General features: G+C 43.8%; 1 protein-coding gene across 6 annotated transcripts in view; it reads right to left on the bottom strand.

The window, feature by feature from the left end:
* FHIT (fragile histidine triad diadenosine triphosphatase) overlaps positions 1 to 17,952 on the bottom strand; it is a 530,314-nt gene that overhangs the window by 86,244 nt on the left and 426,118 nt on the right. Inside the window, exon 1 of one of the 6 annotated variants that reach the window (XM_038148754.1) lies at positions 10,796 to 11,549. The exons of the other annotated variants lie outside the window; for them this stretch is intronic. Coding sequence (XP_038004682.1) covers positions 10,796 to 11,389 — 594 coding nt within the window. The 5' untranslated portion in view covers positions 11,390 to 11,549. Of the gene's footprint in view, positions 1 to 10,795; positions 11,550 to 17,952 lie in introns of those variants that run through there. 6 annotated transcript variants of the gene reach the window in all.

The raw sequence follows: 17,952 nt of genomic DNA, 5'->3' as shown, positions 1-17,952 counted from the left end.
GATGTTTCAGTTAATGAAATATTCCAAATACCACAGCATTTTTCTTCCTCAGCTTTACCCTAGAGAAACCGAATATGTGATTTCTTATTCTTATCATTATCCACAGCTTTCAGTGTATTCAGACTAGAGATGAGGGTGAATCTTGAGGGTCAGAAACTGTGTTTTTGAGTAATATATCAGTGATAGTGTTCTGATAGTGTATTATACTAATATATCATAAGAGCAAAAGTGCTCCTGTGATGTATTAGTGCAATGTATCATCTGAACATCACTGCTCGTATGATGTATTGCTCAAAATCACAAAGCAACTTTAAAGACAGTCTTCAGTAGCCCTAGGCCTGGAATTTCGCTTTTGGACAGACCTTCAAGAAAAATAAAAGTGTAGATTAAAGTTTGCAGGGATACTGTAAAATTTCACTACTGTCTCACACCTGTTGTTCTCATTAGATTTTAAATTTATTCATAAGAATAGAGCCAGTTCATCTGCCAGTCAGTTTCCTTCTCTTCTGCTACAAGAACTGATAGTTTTGCTACAAGTATCAATTTGCAGGAATTTCTCTTGACAATACATATAAAACCTAACATCAGCTATCAACAACCATATCCCCCAGAAGTATAGCCACCTTTAAGTATAATTTTTATCTCTGGTGCACATTGCTCCAGGACTCACACAGGAGAAGATCTGTGTATACCCGTGACAGACGATTTGGAATATCAGAAAACACGCAGGGATGAGTCCAGAGCTCAGTGCAGAGATGCTGCACTGCAGATGCACAGACCAGCACAGCAGGTAATGAATGAGCCTAATGTGATCTTCTACCCAAAATGGGCTCTTATGATCAGCGTGGAAAAAAAAAAAGAATAAAAAGTGTTTATGACAGCATATGGGCCACTTGGCATCGGTGGGGATGTTCTCAGGGGTTACTCACCTTTACTACATGCATTATGTTCTCACACACTGCCAGGCTGCACAGCAGAATCCATCAACTGTATCACAAAACAAATGAATATTCCCAAGGTTTGAGGTAACAACACAATTTAAAGGGAGTAATTTTTTCCAGTCATCCATTTTTGGTTTGTTTTTGGGTTTTTTTCTTGGTTTTTTTTTTTTTTTTTTTTTTTTTTTTTTTAGTTCTTTGTATGGGAAAGAAATAAATATCTGGATTCTCCCCACTGTTTGTATAACAAAAACAAACAGGATCAGCAGCAGTGCCTCACATATTTCCCTTCTCTTCAGTTTTACCAAGAAATACAAGCAATGCAGAGCTGTGGCTACCACGCAGTCAGAAACACCAAACAGGGAAATTTCACACCTTCTCTAATCTGCCTTTCAGCTTCTACCCTTCTCAGCTCAGAGTGGCTGATACTTTAATTCATTAGGAGATCTTTAATTGATCATTTTTACACCTTAGTACTATTTGTTACTGCTAAAGCCTCAATCCACCAAGGCACATAAGCACCAGCTCAATTTCCAACCTGTGAGTTGGTTCAGTGGGAATATTCACATCCCAAATGTTTTGTTTATGTCTCAGTGTTTTGCATCCATTGCTGGCTACAGAGAAGTCTCCCGAAATGGCAGTAGCAAAAATAACTTCGAGGTGCCCACAAATTAAAGTTGTTTCCTTTCATTTGTTTTTCCAAGCAAAACAAAAACATGCACATAAAAAAAACCCATTTGCAATTGACTGAAATACATCAGATGCAAACAAAACACTGGGATGACTTTTTTTTTTTAACCAAACAAACAGATTTAGGCAAATCTTCCATCAAAACACTTTTTGAACAGAAAACATCTAAACATTGACCAAAATTGTCAAAATAAAGCATTTTAATTGTTTTCCCTAGGTATTGTGGGGAGCCTCATGCCTGGTGGGTGGCAGACAGGCCCATCACATTCCAGCAGGCTGTAATCAGTCACTGTTGATGGTATTTCATTTTTTTCCTAAAAAAAATTGCTTTCCCCTCATTTTGCATGATTTTGATTAATAAGCAAGGAAAGCAACACACAACAGCCAAGACATTTACATTAATGGACCAATCAATATCACCCACAGCAGGGCAGAAAAATGCAGGCACACACTTGCATTGCTTAGGTCCATCCCCTGCTCCTCAGGCACTGATGGAGGAAGCAGGACACTGCCACACTGGGTGTGACAACAGTGACAATGTGAGGATGCAGCAGAAGTCCCCAGGTGGGGGTCACTGTGTGAGTTAAAGATGCCTGAGCCCTGCTAGCTGCTCCTGAAACTAGGGGCAACATTTCCAGTCAGGGATATTTAGAACAGCAGTAGCTGGAAGGAGGCTGTGGGAGCTGGATTTTATAGGACCTTCAAAATTAAAATTATTAGACTGACAGTTTGCTAAGGGTAGGGACTGCAGCTCTCCCTGCTTTGCAATGTAAATAAAATCTCAGTTTGAGAAACTTCTAGTGGTGAGAATTATCAGGTGATGCAAGAGAGAGAAGTTTCTTCAAGACATTTATACCCAGAATGACAAGAGCATCAGAAAATGTACTGCAAGGAACAGATCTGCAGTGCCACGGGGAACTAATGAGCCAGAGCCAGGGTGTGATGCCTCTGGCCTCCTACTGCAGCAAGAGGATGCTCTGATGAGCTCCATGGCATTCCAGTCAGGACTGTGGGAGCACGGGGCTGCTCATGGGCACTCTGGAGCACCCTCATCCCTCCACTGCCAAAGTCTGGCCGCATCACAGGCATTTGTGGGATTACACCACTAAAGCTGCTCTCCAGTGAACCAGGGCTGCAAAATGCCTGGAAACTCTCAGCCAAAAGACCTGGAGCTTGTGTTGTTGGAGAAACAAGCATTCAAGTCAGGTGAATTTTACTTCAGCACTCAAGGCCATGCAGAATGCAATGTTCCTGGTTACGGCTGGTTTTATATACTGAATTATGGTCAAATAACAAATGTGTCACCACTGCACTGCATTCAAAGTGAAAATACTAGACAAAAATAGACACTGAAAGAGATTTCCCAGGTAGACTAGAATAGTGAAGAGAAGCTGACCCTTCCACCCACCACTGGGGAGGACATGGGTGTTGCTTGCAATAATTCATGGACATGATGCTGTGTTCACTCAGCTGCTGTGCTGGTTAGCAGAGCAACAGAGCTCAGCTTCCTGTTGAAAGGGAGATAGTGGTCTGTCCATGAGCTGCTCAGCACCCAGGGTCTGTTAGCAATAAATATTCTTACAGCATGAATACGAAAAAGCTGGCAAAGGGTCATGCAACCCTGAGGATGGGGGGGCTGCCAAAATCTCGGCAGAGGAAGGGCTGTTCCCCCCACATCTGCAAAAGCAGAACATGGCTGACCTGTGCCTTCATGCAGCAAAACCAGATGCCTTTCAGCACTTTCATCCTTCCTCTTGTTACTTTTCATTTTTTTCTACGTCAAAGCTTGGCAGCTGTGGGTTTCCATGGTCTCATGGTGCAGCAGGACAGGAAAACCCATGACCTGCTGTGGTTGTGGCCAGGCAGGAGGAAAGGCTGGAAGGGAATCAGCAGCTCCAGGCAGCAAGACCAGCTGGCCAGGAGACACTCACCAGCCAGTTCACAGGGAAAAGGGATGGTGGCTCCCAGATAAGACCTCATGTGTAAAATGCCCTGTCCATTACAGAGACAGGGGCTTCCTATGGGAGGCTGTGATAATGCTTCTTCTAAACTACCAGATTAACTGCAGAAATTCCAAACTAATAACCATCCTCCAAGTAAGACTGTTAGTGGGCGATAAAGAAAATCAACCATAATACAGAGATAGCCACATGAAAAATAGGGCAATTTTGTCCTCTCTGTAAACTGGGCTTCCATGGAGCCCTTGTTTGCTATTCTTGATTAACTGCTCAATTGTCCCTGTTACAAAGTTATTCCGTGGAAAGCCCTGCCTGTATATCCACAGCTCATTAGCAGGAAGCTCTCCCTCTGCTGCCCCTGAAAATCCAGCATGCCACCAGCCACAGGCACACCTGGTACAACTGCTCTTTCTAGGCACTGCAAACTCACTTCCAGGGCCCTTGACCTGCAAGTCCTGGCAGAGACATCTTTGTGGGAGAAGAGTTCTATTCAGTGAGTATTTACGAGTTCTTGATGTTTTTCTAAGTCCTGAATTGGTTTGAGATGGAGAAACAAATATAAAAATTTTTAAAAAGTCCTATTCAATATTAGGAAAAGAGTTTTGGACAACTAAAACACTCAGTTTTAACAGCCTTTAAAATTATTGCCTGCATTAGTACTGTTTTTTTTTCCTCATTTCAGGAGTTCTAAATTACTCAAAGACAGACCACTTTAAAGGAGCTAATTTTCATAAAATAATAAAACATGACAAGAAACTGCTTGAAACCATTCCTTTCCTGCAAAACTGCCCCATTTCTAGGAATCAGTGCTTACTTTCCCAGCTTTACTAAAGCCTTGAGCACGAGGCTGCACAGATGCAGGCCCTTGGCATCTCCTCCCCAGCTGGCAGCTCTGCCGTGCTGGAGGTGAGGATTGCTCCAAATCCAGGGGGGCTGCATGGCCTGACACACCCCTGGAGGACCTCTGGCTCTGGTTTATTTAAGCACAAAACCGAGGTTTGCTTTTCTGCTGTCTTGAGGAGCATAGGAACATGGTACAGATGGAAAGGAGAGGCACAGACTGCCAGGCTCGAAAGCAGGACGTGCAGGGGAGCAGACTGATGCTTGCAAGGGAAGGACAGGGAAATCCATGCCTGTCTCAAAGCCCAGGGCAGCAGCAGGGGAAACAGCAGAGACAGATGTGAGGATGGGCTGGAAAAGCCACTGGAATACACAGAAGGTTGAAGCTGTTGATAGAATGAAGGCAGTGATCAAAATTTTGTGAATCAAAAACGTTGCTTAGAAAGAGACTGCAAAGAAGGAAAACAAGAAACTGGAACAAGTCTTGGGAGAGAAGGTCACACAGGCTGTCCATGTGCTACCAAGCTGGAGCGTGAGGGCCCTTTGTGTAAATCTGCATCACACTGTGCGGTACACACATCCTTAGGAGGAAAAATAAAGCTTTGCAATGATCTCTACCAACACCCATGCCATGGATTTGCCTCTGGAAGAGTGATTATCAAGATACTTGCTCAGCACAGAAAGCATGTACTTTGGAAAGCAACAAAACTAAGAGAATTTGCAAATGTCTAAGAAGCCAAACCAAGTGGGGGACTTGCAGCAGAATACATCTTTAAATGTGTACGTTCAGAAATGTGCAGATTCAGCATTCTCAATAAATAATGCATATGTCAACTGCTAGGAAGTTTAAAGAAATGAGCTGTGGGTGAGCTAGAAAAGGGATGTAGACCTCATAAAAACAAGCACAGAAAAAATTTTTTAACCCACTTGATATCTGCAGTTATAACTTCCATGGCTAAAGGCAAGTTCAGCATTTGCAAAAGAAGGGCCAACCTCTCCCCTTCAGCCCCAAACCCAAGAAAACTGGCACAATAATGAGGGTAATAAGCCTGCTTGTTGGAAGTGGTGATCCAAATGTACATCTCTTTGAACATCTCTTAGGACATCCTCTGAAAGGCAGCAAATGGATAAACTGATTGGAAATAAAGGTTGATTGTTTGTTTGAACTTGTATTTCCTGACCTCTAAGCTGCTCTGCAAGTCTAGGAATGAAGGACCATGCATGGTGGTGGGAAGGTCAGGCCAAGGACCATCACCTGCCTTCACTCATTGTCCATCTCCCCTACAGCACTCGCAGGAAGGATGGGCAGACCTGCAGGAGCAGCAACAATTACTCTGCAAAAAAACCCGAAACCCTGGCAGTCCCCAGCCTGTTTTACAGATGGGAATGACCTGAGAAGGTGCCTCTGAAGTTACTTTGGAAGGTGACACATCCTCAGGGATAGCTGGAGAGTGCCTGCCTTGAGACCCTGTGCCTTCCATCAGGGTCACTTTGCCCAGGTATTTTTGTGCAAATTTGGTGTTGCTGAGATGCAAATGAAAGCACAACTGCATTTCCTCCACCTCTGATCTTTAGTTAAGTCTTGATAAATGCATATTGTTTGAATACTTGTGATATGTATAATTAGGGTTCTTTAATTTACGTTTCAATAAAATGTTCTATAATAAACATTTACTGCTCTGTGAATAAACATTTAAATGAAGCTCCTAATGGGGGTTACATGTTTCGAAGCAGTTCATGGCTTTGCTGAAGTCTCTGCCTATATTTAATGAGAGTCATTTCCATAATCTGTGCATTATTGCTTAAGCCTCCCTTTAGGAATATTTTACAAAGTAAAATTGTGTGAAATATTATCAGCCAAAAGAGAAAATGCTAAGAGGATTATCAAATTGTCCTGTTAAAGGGACAGCACAAACTTTCATTTCCCCCCTGAGATGCCAACACTGTAATTATATAAAATGTGCTTACTAATCACCACACCGGTGTGTTTTCACTGGGATTTTCCCTCAGAGACCCAGGCTAAATTAAAAGGATAGGAGACCCCTGAAAGGTCTGATATGAAGGGCAACATAAAGCTAATTTACTTTCTGATATTAATAAGAGGAAGGACCAAGTCCCCCAGGCAAATCTTGTAGATGTCAAGGAACGTCTGGCTTGGTCAGGGCGAGACGAGTTCTGCACAAAACCGAGCACAGCTGCTCCCACCATGGGGCCCTGCAGCCCCACAATTAACACCCAAGGTCTCATCCCCACTTTGCTGAAACTTCCACCCATTTTCTCCCTGACTCCAGTAACGGCAGGACTCAGACTCCCACATGAGGTATAGAGCACACTAGGTCAAGGGAAAGATTATTGTTGGAATACAGAGAGTTTTCAATTCTCTGGAGCCTCTGCAAGAATACAAACACCTGTAAGGTATTTCTTCCATATGTCTGAGTACATTTGAGGAGAGCATAAAACTGAAATATATCTTCTCTGCTCTAGGAGGGAATAAGAGCATTATAGCAGCAATGGCCCACTCCCCCTTTAACGCAGGGAGTGGGGGAGAGGAAGAGAAGATAAATCAGGAATGTATGTGACAGGGGGAAGACAAGCCTTACACACCAGTTATTCTGAGAGGGAAATCATTATCTCTAATTTCTGTGGCTATTTTGTGGTCCTTTTAGACAACTGCTGCAATCTCTTCTAGGATGATGACAAGGCTCACGCAGAACGAAAATACTGTCTCTGTCTCCTCTTTCATTATTTGAAGATGTGTATTGTGTTTGTGTGGCCAGGGTTTGGTAGCAGGGGGCCACAGGGGTGGCTTCTGTGAGGAGCTGCCAGAAGCTTCCCCCACGTCCAAGGGAGCCAATTCCTGCAGCTCCAGGATGGATCGACCAAGGCTGAGCCCATCAACGACAGGGGTGGGGCCTCTGGGAAAACAGATTTGAGGAGGGGGGAAATGCTCTGTGCAAAAGCAACTGCAGCCAGAGAGAGAAGTGAGATGTGAGAGAAACAGCCCTGCAGACGCCAGGGTCAGAGCAGGAGGGGCAGCAGCTGCTCCAGACAGAGGAACAGCTCCTGGTGCAAAACATGGAGAGGGAGCTGTGCCCCTGCAGCCCATGGAGGATCACAGTGGGACAGGGGATGCCCAAAGAAGGCTGAGATCTCATGGGAAGCCCATGCTGGAGCAGATTTTCTGGTCTCCTGTGAGAGGGAATTCCACACTGGAGCAGGGGAGCAGCATGAAGAGTCCTGCCCCTGTGGGGGAAAGGAGCAGCAGAGCTAAGTATGAATTTACCACAGCCCCCATTCCCCATCCTCCCGTGCCACTGGAAGGGAGGAGGGAGGGAAAATCAGGAGTGCAGTCAAGCCCAAGAAGAAGGGAGGGGTAAAGGAAAGGTGGATTTAAGATTTGGTTTTATTTTTCATTACCCTACTGTGATTTGATTGGTAATAAATTAAATTATTTTCCCCAAGTCAGGTCTGTTTTGCTGATGACAGCAAATGGTGATTGATCTCTCCCCATCCTTATCTCTACCTACAAGCCTTTTGATGTATTTTCTCTCCCCTGTCTTGTTGGGGAAGGGGATTGACAGAGTGACTTTGGTGGGTACCTAGTGTCCAGCCAGGGACAGCCCACCACAAGATGGAAGAGAGGTGCTGCTGCACTGAGAAAGAAATGGTTTCTGATGATGGCAATGTGACCAGGCTCATAAGTTTCTGTGGAGGATGAAATGCATTCAAGCCATGCTGCTTCTCATCACAGAATCCATCAGTGCTAAAGGAGATTTCCAAGGCTCTGTGTCAGTACTCTATACCCTTAAGAATACATTTCCCAGGAGCTAGCAAATATCTCAGTGCATACCTGTAGCATTCACTAGACTGTATTTAGTTCTTTATAATATTAAAATTATATATAGCAGCCATGGGTTCCAAAACATGGGCTATTTCCCTGTTTTATTGCCAAATGTGCACATTCATCACTAAGGCTTAGCTGCTTCAGTTAAACCTTTTAAATGTAAATTATTTTCTGTTATAAAAAGCTGATTGTGGGAGTTTTAGTATTTCAAAGATGGTAATTTATGTGACTGGAACAAAATAAAACATTCAACAGAAACAGAATTTTACTTGATCAGAAACACTTTTATGTTTCAGTGTAGTTTTCTTTTCATATTTTTCTCCTGCAGCAGTGGCCTCTGTCTTTCAATTAGCTTGAAACATAAGATCTTACATAAAACCATAATTTATTGCTATTTGCATATGCGTAATTCCACAACTTCTTTGCCTCTCATTTAAAGTGTTTTTAAGGTGTCATGAGCCAATGCCTGAAATCCCTTGTACAACCACTCAGGTGTTCATCCCTCAACTGTCCACAGAAGCCTCTGGGACCATGGGGAATGGACCAGTCTCCAAAAACCCCTCAGCATTAAGTCTCCTCCCTTCTCACCTCAAACCATTTCAATGACATATCAGTGAGGGAGCTGAAAATGAAGACAGCAGATTTTCAGCCTGTAGCTTATGACTGCAGGTCAATCCCACTTTTCTTTGACTTACTTCCCCCATGCAGTGTTGAATTTGGGATACAAAAAAGACTCCTTGAAAATCATCAGACTTCATAGGGCACCTACAACATTACCCAAAGGGGACTGAAATCCCTGCAACAACTCCTTGGTTCCAGCAGCTGTTGGGTCAGGCTTTGCAGAACACTGTGGCAGCAGCACTGACACCTTTGAAGATTCTGACCACAGCCTTTACAGACCAACATCTTCCCCCGGGCTACCAGTGCAAAAGTACTGTCCTTCTTGGCTTCCCAAATAACTAGGATTTTTCTCACCATCCTTCATAATATCCAGCCCTGCTTCCATTCTCTTTCTGCTCAAGCCAGTGGCAACACACTTACTAACTTCAGCTGAAGTCCTTCCTGGTTTGACTAAATCTGGCAAACAGGTGGGCTAATAAAGGCAAAGAATGTATAATAGTATGTCCACAGACTTCACCAAACTTCACCAATGGAGTGCAAATAAAATGCACTCCATTGTCTTTATTCACTGTGTAATATTTTCAAGTTTAGAAAATGTGCCAATATCCTTCTCTCAAACATTTTATTAACTTCTTAGGGTACTGTTGTAAGCCCTTGTGTGGCAGGCAACATTGGCACAGCTCCCACCTAGCTGTGGTGAATGGCTGCAAAGCCAACACTGACAAACACACAGAAATGCATCTTCCATTGAGCACCTACTAAAACAAGAACTCGATCATTTTAACTTACCAGTTTAATTAGAGAAATGTATTATTGATTCAATCTTTCTTCATATTCATGAGCTGGCTAGAGAGAAGAGTGAACTGTTCTGCTTAGTACACTTTCACCTTGACAAACATGAATTACCCTAATTGGGAGAGAAGTTATTTCAAAATTGTTTAAATCCACAGATTCCTTTCAACAGGGAGCTTTGGTGGATTTGTAACACACGCTGGTGTTTGCCAGGAGGCCAGCTGAAACCACCAGACTTGCTGTCCTGGAGACCTTTCAACAGACACTTTGTCCAAATGGACTTTGACTGTGACGAGCAGGGCCATATGGGCAGGGGGAGCAGAGGTGAACAGTCTGTGATTACGTCCCTAAGTCATTTAACCTTCAGAATTACCATTCCACACACTCTGCCACCCAACAGGAGGCTGTACAAGCAGGTAAAAAGATAGATGTCTATTCTTAATGACTGTTTAGGAGACTGCTGAGCTCTGGTCTGTGCCCATGTTGGTTCAGTTCATTAATGTAATTAACCAACAATCAATCTTTTTAAATTAGTTACACAAAAACAGCTACAGCCAGATCAGCTGGCATGAAAGTTAGGTCACGGTCCATTTCTGCACGATTTAACATCCACACTGGAACAGAAGACAGGGCATGGAAGCATCAGAAACTGGAGCCAAATTCCTCTGAAGCCCCACAACTTAATTAAATTGTGTAAAACTTGTGCATCTGCCTTGGTCTTGTTTGCATGGCCCTCTGTGCTGGCAGCTCAACACCTTGATGATATAGAAACTGCTCCGAAAACAAAAGGGAGGAAGGGAAGGGAAGGGAAGGGAAGGGAAGGGAAGGGAAGGGAAGGGAAGGGAAGGGAAGGGAAGGGAAGGGAAGGGAAGGGAAGGGAAGGGAAGAAGGAAATATATAGTAATGAAGGAATTTATTTAAATTTTAGCAGTGTAACTTTATGCAGAACTTGAAACTGTACCTTAACAGCAGTCTCATGATTCACCAGTGGCTGCTCACAGAATAAAATGAAAACAGAAGGAGCTGCAGTCACTATTATTGTCTGTTCCCTTTCCATGGACTAGGAAAAGACTAGCAGAGCAACCTGGATTTTCACTGAGCACAAAGGTTACCTGTGAGGGGTTACAGCACAGTTCCACCACCTGCCTTGAATGCTGATCTGCCGCCCTGGGATCAGAGCTGCGAGCAGCTTGTAACTCGGGCTCACAACCTGACTCCTTCCCCTTTTCTCGGGGGGCTGGGAAGGGATTTGGTTGGCCCAAGCCCGGCGCAGTTCTGCAGAAGCGATGGCCGGAGGTTGCTGAGGTGACGGGATCCTGCCCCTCCTGCGCTCCCGGCCCGGCGCTGGCAGGGAGAGGGGAGAGCAGCGGCACTGCAGGGTTTGCCTCGGACTGCAGAGAGCTGACATCGCACAGACGTGCCCTGCCTGCACCGGTCTGAGGGCTGGGCTCGGCAGATGTGCTCAGGACCCTCCGGCTGTGGCTGCCAGGCCGAGGAGCTGCGGACAGCGCCGGCCCGGTCCCCTCAGGCTCCGGGGCTCTGCCTGGCGGCTCCGGAGCAGCTGCGAGCTCGGCGCGGGTGCGCTGCCAGCCTGGCTTGACACTAATAGACAATTTCTTTCCCAACCCTTTAAGCTGAACCTGAACTAAACTGCTTTCAATTTCCCCAAAAGGCCAAGTTTGCAACTTCGCCGTATGTTTGTCCATTAAGAGAGCATCTGGCTTCTTTTAATCCCTTGCACTAACGGAGTTGATCCGATTGCTTCCTCCGGAGACACGGCACACAGGCACTGCTGCTGAATGACTGCCATGAACCGCGATCTTCCTCCTCAATGCACCATGAAACGGGTGGACAAGAGGCTCCCTGCGATGCAGGAGAGCACAGCACTGCCTGGGCTGGGAGCCTGAGCACATTGCTCGGCTCCTTCCCTGTGCTTTGCCAGAACAGCGTTTGAAGGTGGCAGGATCAGACCCACGGCCTCCCCTTGGGTGAAGTGTGAAACTCTCACCCGGTTTCCACTTCTGCGAAATCAGGCAATTCGCCCGGTGCAGCAGAAAAGGGCTGGGAATTGGGGCAGATGGGGAAGGATGCCTGCTCAAGTTTCATTATGAAAGCGGTTCGTAAATTAGCATGACTGGAGGGGAAAAAAAAGCAATTCTGGGAGACCAAGGAGGAATATGCAACCTGTCACTTAACATTCCCCACCCTCTGCAGTGTTTCTGCCAGAAAACCACCAGAGCAGGTGCCTCCGGAAATGAAACTGAAGGAGACGTAAGTGAATTTAAAACTAATAACAGCAAGAAACTTTAATGAAACTCTCTCTGACTAGCTAGAGCTGCTTTTCTCATATAGGATTTTCTGGAGCTTTCATAACTCGGCACTCAAAAACCATTCTCAAAAGTTGCAGGCAGCATATTATCACTTTGTGCCTCTGTGAACACAAATGCACCTTTTCTGCGGCACACGTATAACAGCAAAATGTCAGGAGCCCATCACGGCAAACTCTTAATTCATTACCAGAGTGATTTCTATTTTCTTGGCATATATGCAATTCTGTGTCACTGCTCTAAGATATAAATGCTGCTAATTGTAATGGGGCTGCTTCTGTAGCTGGAAGACCAGGTTGCAGGAGCTGGGGGAGTGGAGATCTTGCCCCAGTAAAGCTCCCAGTTTGGTCTGGATCTGCCTCATCCCACATGCTGAGCAGGCAGCCTGAGCTATCCATGGTTTTTAGTATCCAACATTGCTGCCAGAGTCAAAAGCAAGCTGCAATGCACAAGGAATACAAAATAGGGACCTAGAGGGCAGGCAAAACTTTCATAAATTCAGTTCATCTACCGACATTGAAAGAATTAGTAATCAGAGAAAGAAAGCCACAGAAGTGTTAACATTAATTCTACTCTGCTACAAGCCACGTGGTTAACACCATGACACCTTACCATTTACTGAGGGAGAGCTATTTATTTATGTAACCTATAGCTCACATTTAAATAATTAGTCTGCCTGATAAATTTTAGAACTTGCAATCTGTGTGCCACGTTTGCATAAGCATAACATATTTAATGCAGGTACAATTGTTTAACACCTCCAGCATCACATTAAAGAGTTTCATGTAATTAGCAGAGTTGGGCACTCTAACTTTCAGGCCAGTTACACATTTTAAAAAAGGTGCTAGTTGTACAGTGTGAAGCTGCTGCTCCAGAAATGTAGTCTGCACTCCTAACAAGGGATGTTCAGAGAGCAATATGTGCTGCCTGGGAATAAGCAAATCAGGTCAGCTAAGACTGGACTTGATCCAAAGCTCCCCTCAAACCTTCTGTTATCTCTGAGAGTCTGAAGCTCCCCAGATCAGTCTGCAGTCTTTGGTTTTATTTCAGCTCACCAGGAGCAAAGGCCTGAATTTTAGAGGTGCCAGCTACTTGTTCCTCTCTCCAGCATCAGCAGCTCAATGCTTCCCTACAGCCAGGTGCCAGAATAGCACCTGCAGATGAGCATTTTTACATGAGGGCACATTTCTAGAAGGTGAAGAGTAATGCTCCTGGGGTGCTGCTATGGATGCAGCAGTTCTGACTCTCTAATAAGCAGCAGCAGCTACAGAGGGAAACTCCTAATGAGCTCTGTGTACTCCTCAGCAGAACAGTCCCTGCTTCCAGGAGGTGCATCAGGGATGGGCTTGCTCTTCATTGCTATCATTCTGTTATAGTCAAGTAAGCAAAACCCCAGTTGTGTGAATCATATCATGGCAGTCTCTTGGCATCTCAGCAGATTAAGAATGCAATAAATACAAAAGCTTGTAGTTCAGGTTGTAAACATAAAAATAAACCTGAATTTCTTCAGATTTAAACACTGGAGGAACCTGAAGTGAAAGCCATGCTCACAGACAGTGGATGCCATTGGCATTCCGGCTACATAGGAGTTTGCTAAACAACATGAACAGAACTAGCCTCTATGTTAGAAATTAGAGTGTGGAAAGTGACAACTAGCAAGCAAAGTGATATTCTGAAACTCAAATCACAAATCAAGAAATTAGAAATGCTCACTTAAGAGCTTTCCCTTGGGCATTTAACCTGAAAAGAAAGCAAAAATAAATCAGTTTACTCGCTTCTTAGGTAGCCATTGCTCTTAAGCCAGATCATCAAACATCTAAACTTAAAGCCAAATTTCTAAACTCACTCAGCAACGAGCAGCAACTGACATCAACACGTCAGATTTTCAAAGCACTTCAATGTTCAGCACACTTCAAAGAAATTAGCCACCTGCATTATTGCCAATCAGTTCTGAAAACCCTGTTTCATCTGTGTAAAGCTCTCATGAAAACTTCTACCTATATGTTTTTTTCCAAACGGTGTTTAGGCACTTCAGAAGCTATTCTTTGAATATTTTAGAGACATGTCAAGGCCCTTTTCATAGGGAATTATTTTCTAGTTCAATCTATCCAAAATTGTAAAGAAACTGGGATCAATCCCACTGTGTCTATTTATCAAAAATCTTCTATCATCACAGGACCTTCATCTCAGATAAGTAAAATGAAGACAAGCTTCAAGTTAAAAATAGCACTACACATACTCCTTTGTTGGTAACTCAGCTGCTGGGAACATTTACCTCTATATTGTTCCAAACTGAGTCGAGCAAACAAACCTCCTCTTGCTACTGCTGGAGAGAGGGAGCAAGAACAGATATTAAGAGAATCTGGATAACTTTAGGAAAATAAGTTCTTCTTTGGTGATAAGAATATATTTTCCAAGGAGAACTGCCACAAGCAGCTCTTAGCAGGGGGTGTGGGAAAGCAGCACATGGTGTATTCAGGGACATAAAATACTCTTGTATTGGCAGAAGGAGAGCATAAGAAGATGAAGACAGGGATGAAGTATTCCATATTCTTAGGCATGAGAAAGGAAGAGGTCCATATTTGCAAGTCCAAGGAAAGAAGGTGCCTTTGGGGAAGCACCACGGGAAAAGAAAAGGACCCTCTTTCTCCACAGAGAAAATAAAAACAGCAATGAATTAAGTTACACCAAACTTAGCAAGAATTTTAAGGCAATGTTTTTTCCCAAATTTTAATGGGAAGCGACAGTTTAACACCTTGAAAATAACTTAAAGAAATTACCTCCCCCATTTCTATGAGGAAACAAACTCTCAATTTTCTACTTCTCCAAGCATGGAACCAGATCCTTGGCCCCTCCACAAGAGGGAAAAGGAGATACAGGAGCTATGGGAGGAGAGATATAGGAGAGATACAGGGGAGATACAGGATAGGCAGGAAAGACATATCTCTTCTTTGCCTCTTTAGAGAGGCTTTTCACCCAGAGAAGCAGGGACTGCCCTGCCAAGGAAGGAGGACATGGAGGGAGGGGCTGATGCTGGGATGACAGCAGGATAATGAGCAAGGCTGAGACCATCCAAGCAGGGACAGTGAAACTGTGTGAAGTCCAGCAAGGAGGAGCACCTCAATGTCACAGATCCTTCTCATGTCAAATCAAAGCAAGAATAAATATAATGGAGCAGGCTGGGAAATCATCCTTTGTAATCTGCAGCTCACAAAAACCAACCACCCAAGGGGATATTCCAAAGCAGTTCCTGAAGCTGTTTGACAAAACCCCTCAATTTCTGAAATGCTAATCAGGGCAGAATTAGCTGATCAGGGAAATGCCGCGATGGATGAGGACAGGAGGCCAGCAGCAGATTACAGGTTTAAATAGAGTTGTTAACATCTGCTTAGGGTAAACTATAATTAAGAAATCTCCTTTCCTTGTTTGGGGGTTTGAGAGTTTTGTTTGTTTGGGGTTTTGTCTCTGCTAGTTTTCTGCCTTTCCAGTTCTGACAATGAATTTCCTATCAGGACTCTGGGGAAGCAGAGCAGACTTTCAGCATTCACAATCAGCAGAAGCAGAAGATCATGGCAATGGAAAGGCATTTTAGTCCCAGAGTTGTTGCATTCTTTCAGAAGCTTTTCATCTTATGAATACAAATCTCTAAAAATCTCTGTTTACTTGTGGGTTTACTTCTTTCAGCAGTTGCATCATTACACACCTAAATTTGCACAAGCAAACTGTTGTCCATACTCCTTCTGCTACTTCATTCAGTTAAGAAATCAGTTAAAGAAATCAATTCCTTCCATGTGTATAGTTAGAAGCAGGTGTCCAAATTACACAACCCTCAATTGATCACTTTTTTCCTTCAAAAGTATGGAGTAAGTCAAAACGTATGAGTAGGATGCAAGTCTTCATAGAGCCCAAATACATTTCAAAGGGAAAATTTAGAAAGACAGATGTTTTTTGGACCATCCTGACCAGCGGACATGCATTGTTGATAGCCAGAAAGCACATCTTGGAGGGACAGTGGCTGATGACAGAAAAACAGGCCATAGGTTCACCCAGACAATGTAAACTAATATTTGTTTTTGGTAGGTTAATGCAGACCTTTCTAAGTAATTTTCAGGGGCCTACTTTGGCTTTAGACTGTTGAACCCAGTAGGTGATTTTAGCACAAGGAGTGGGATGGAGCTTTTCACAGGGAGCAGCTTGCTGGGACAGGAGGACATTATAACATGAATATCTAAACATAAATTCCAGCCTTTTCCCTCCATGGAAAGGAAAGCAGAACTCTAAAGGGTAGAGAAAAACATATGATCCAGAGTAATACTATAGGATTCAATGATTAAACTGGGCTGGCCAAAGCAAGGTATCTGCAGCTAAATTTAGCTCTCTAAATGATCTGGTTTGATTTTCCAAGGTGATGAATGCCTCCAGCTCCTGTCGACTTCAGGTGCCCACATTTGAAATGTTTGGCCTTTAGTCTTCAACTCGAACTAATTGAAGGATTTAACATTTCAAAGCTAAGGGGTTTTATCCAATCCAAAGTGCCATAAAGCTGCAGTTCCCAGGCATGAGAGATATGACACACGAACAACTCAAAGGCAAAGGAGGAGAGGAAAGATGATTATTCCCCAAAGTGCATACACTTGAAAGACAGGCTAATGAGTTCTTAAATGACATCATTTAATCCCAATGCTTCTCAAATACAATGCTGGAGTTTTCCCAACCTCAGTCATTACAGACTGCAGAAGGAAATTTTGACTGTGCTTACCCTGCCTGTTGAAATACAGCAAAAGTGTGTTGGTCAGTTAAGTTCCCCCTGAGCTGCATAATAGATGAAATTAGCCAAAACCAGCCCTGCATCACAGCTAGGCATGAAAGCAAGCCAAAAGGATCCTGTCCTCCCAAAGAGCAGAGACACATTTTCACAGAGATCCAGGGCCCACCAGCACTGGAACAGAGACCTCTACAAGAGCATTTCCAGGGGTCACAACGTGCTTAGAGACACCTCCAGAGAGGGAACACTGGTGCAGATGATCCTACAGAGTATAAGGTCCTCAAGGTGCTCACACCAGGGATGAGCAGAATTTCAAGAAAGCCTGTGAGCCATTTAGTATCCAGTTCAACAGCTGCAGTGCAGAGGTTTTCACCAGGGGCCCATTAAGGAGACTCTGCCTACCAGGATCCACACTGGCTTTGAACCAGCTTCACATTGGAAAATTAAATTTTCATCAGTCTATATGATGATAAGCAGTACAGTATAGATGCTTAATTATCAGTTAAAGCATTTAATCAAAAGCAAGAAAAATGAAAATACTGTTTCAAGAAAGGTGTGGTATCATGTAAAGTTCAAGAGAGAGTTCTAACAGCAGACTGAGGTTAAGTGAGGCTTTCTCTGGTATGATCCTTGCTCTATCTGGGGGACACATTTCAGAAAGCACAGTAAATTGTGCATGAGGCTGCTTTATTTAAGGATAAATCCATGGATAAGGTGATCAGACAGCACTTTGTAGAAGTGAGCCTATCCTTTTCTCTGCCACAATTTTGCACCACTTGGAAAGCCACCTCAGCCAGAACACATCACCCTTGGTCACCTTCTGGGCATCCACATGAAACACACTGGACTGGTCTGCAGAAATCCTGAGCAATGACAAGTTTAACTGTAGTCTCTAAGAGCCATAAGCTGAATCTGTCATTTAGGTTGCTAAGTATGCAAAAGAAATCAAGCTCTAAAGCTAAGTTGTCACCCAAAGAGAATGAGCATTACTTAAAGTATAAAATGTGTGTATTAATGCTTCAGAGACATTCAGATACTCTGCTGAGAGGCTCTGTGTGAAAGCTCAGAGGACATTAATAACCTTGTATTCAGGGCAGAGTTTGGACGGCATCTGGAACTTCACACTGAACGATGCAGATAAAAATAAACACTTGATCTTGTCCACCCTGTGCACAGA

This window comes from Motacilla alba, chromosome 12, assembly GCF_015832195.1.
Source record: "Motacilla alba alba isolate MOTALB_02 chromosome 12, Motacilla_alba_V1.0_pri, whole genome shotgun sequence".
Classification (NCBI taxonomy): Eukaryota; Metazoa; Chordata; class Aves; order Passeriformes; family Motacillidae; genus Motacilla; species Motacilla alba.
Note: the sequence above shows the minus strand (reverse complement) of the source record. Positions and strands in the feature narration are given on the sequence as shown.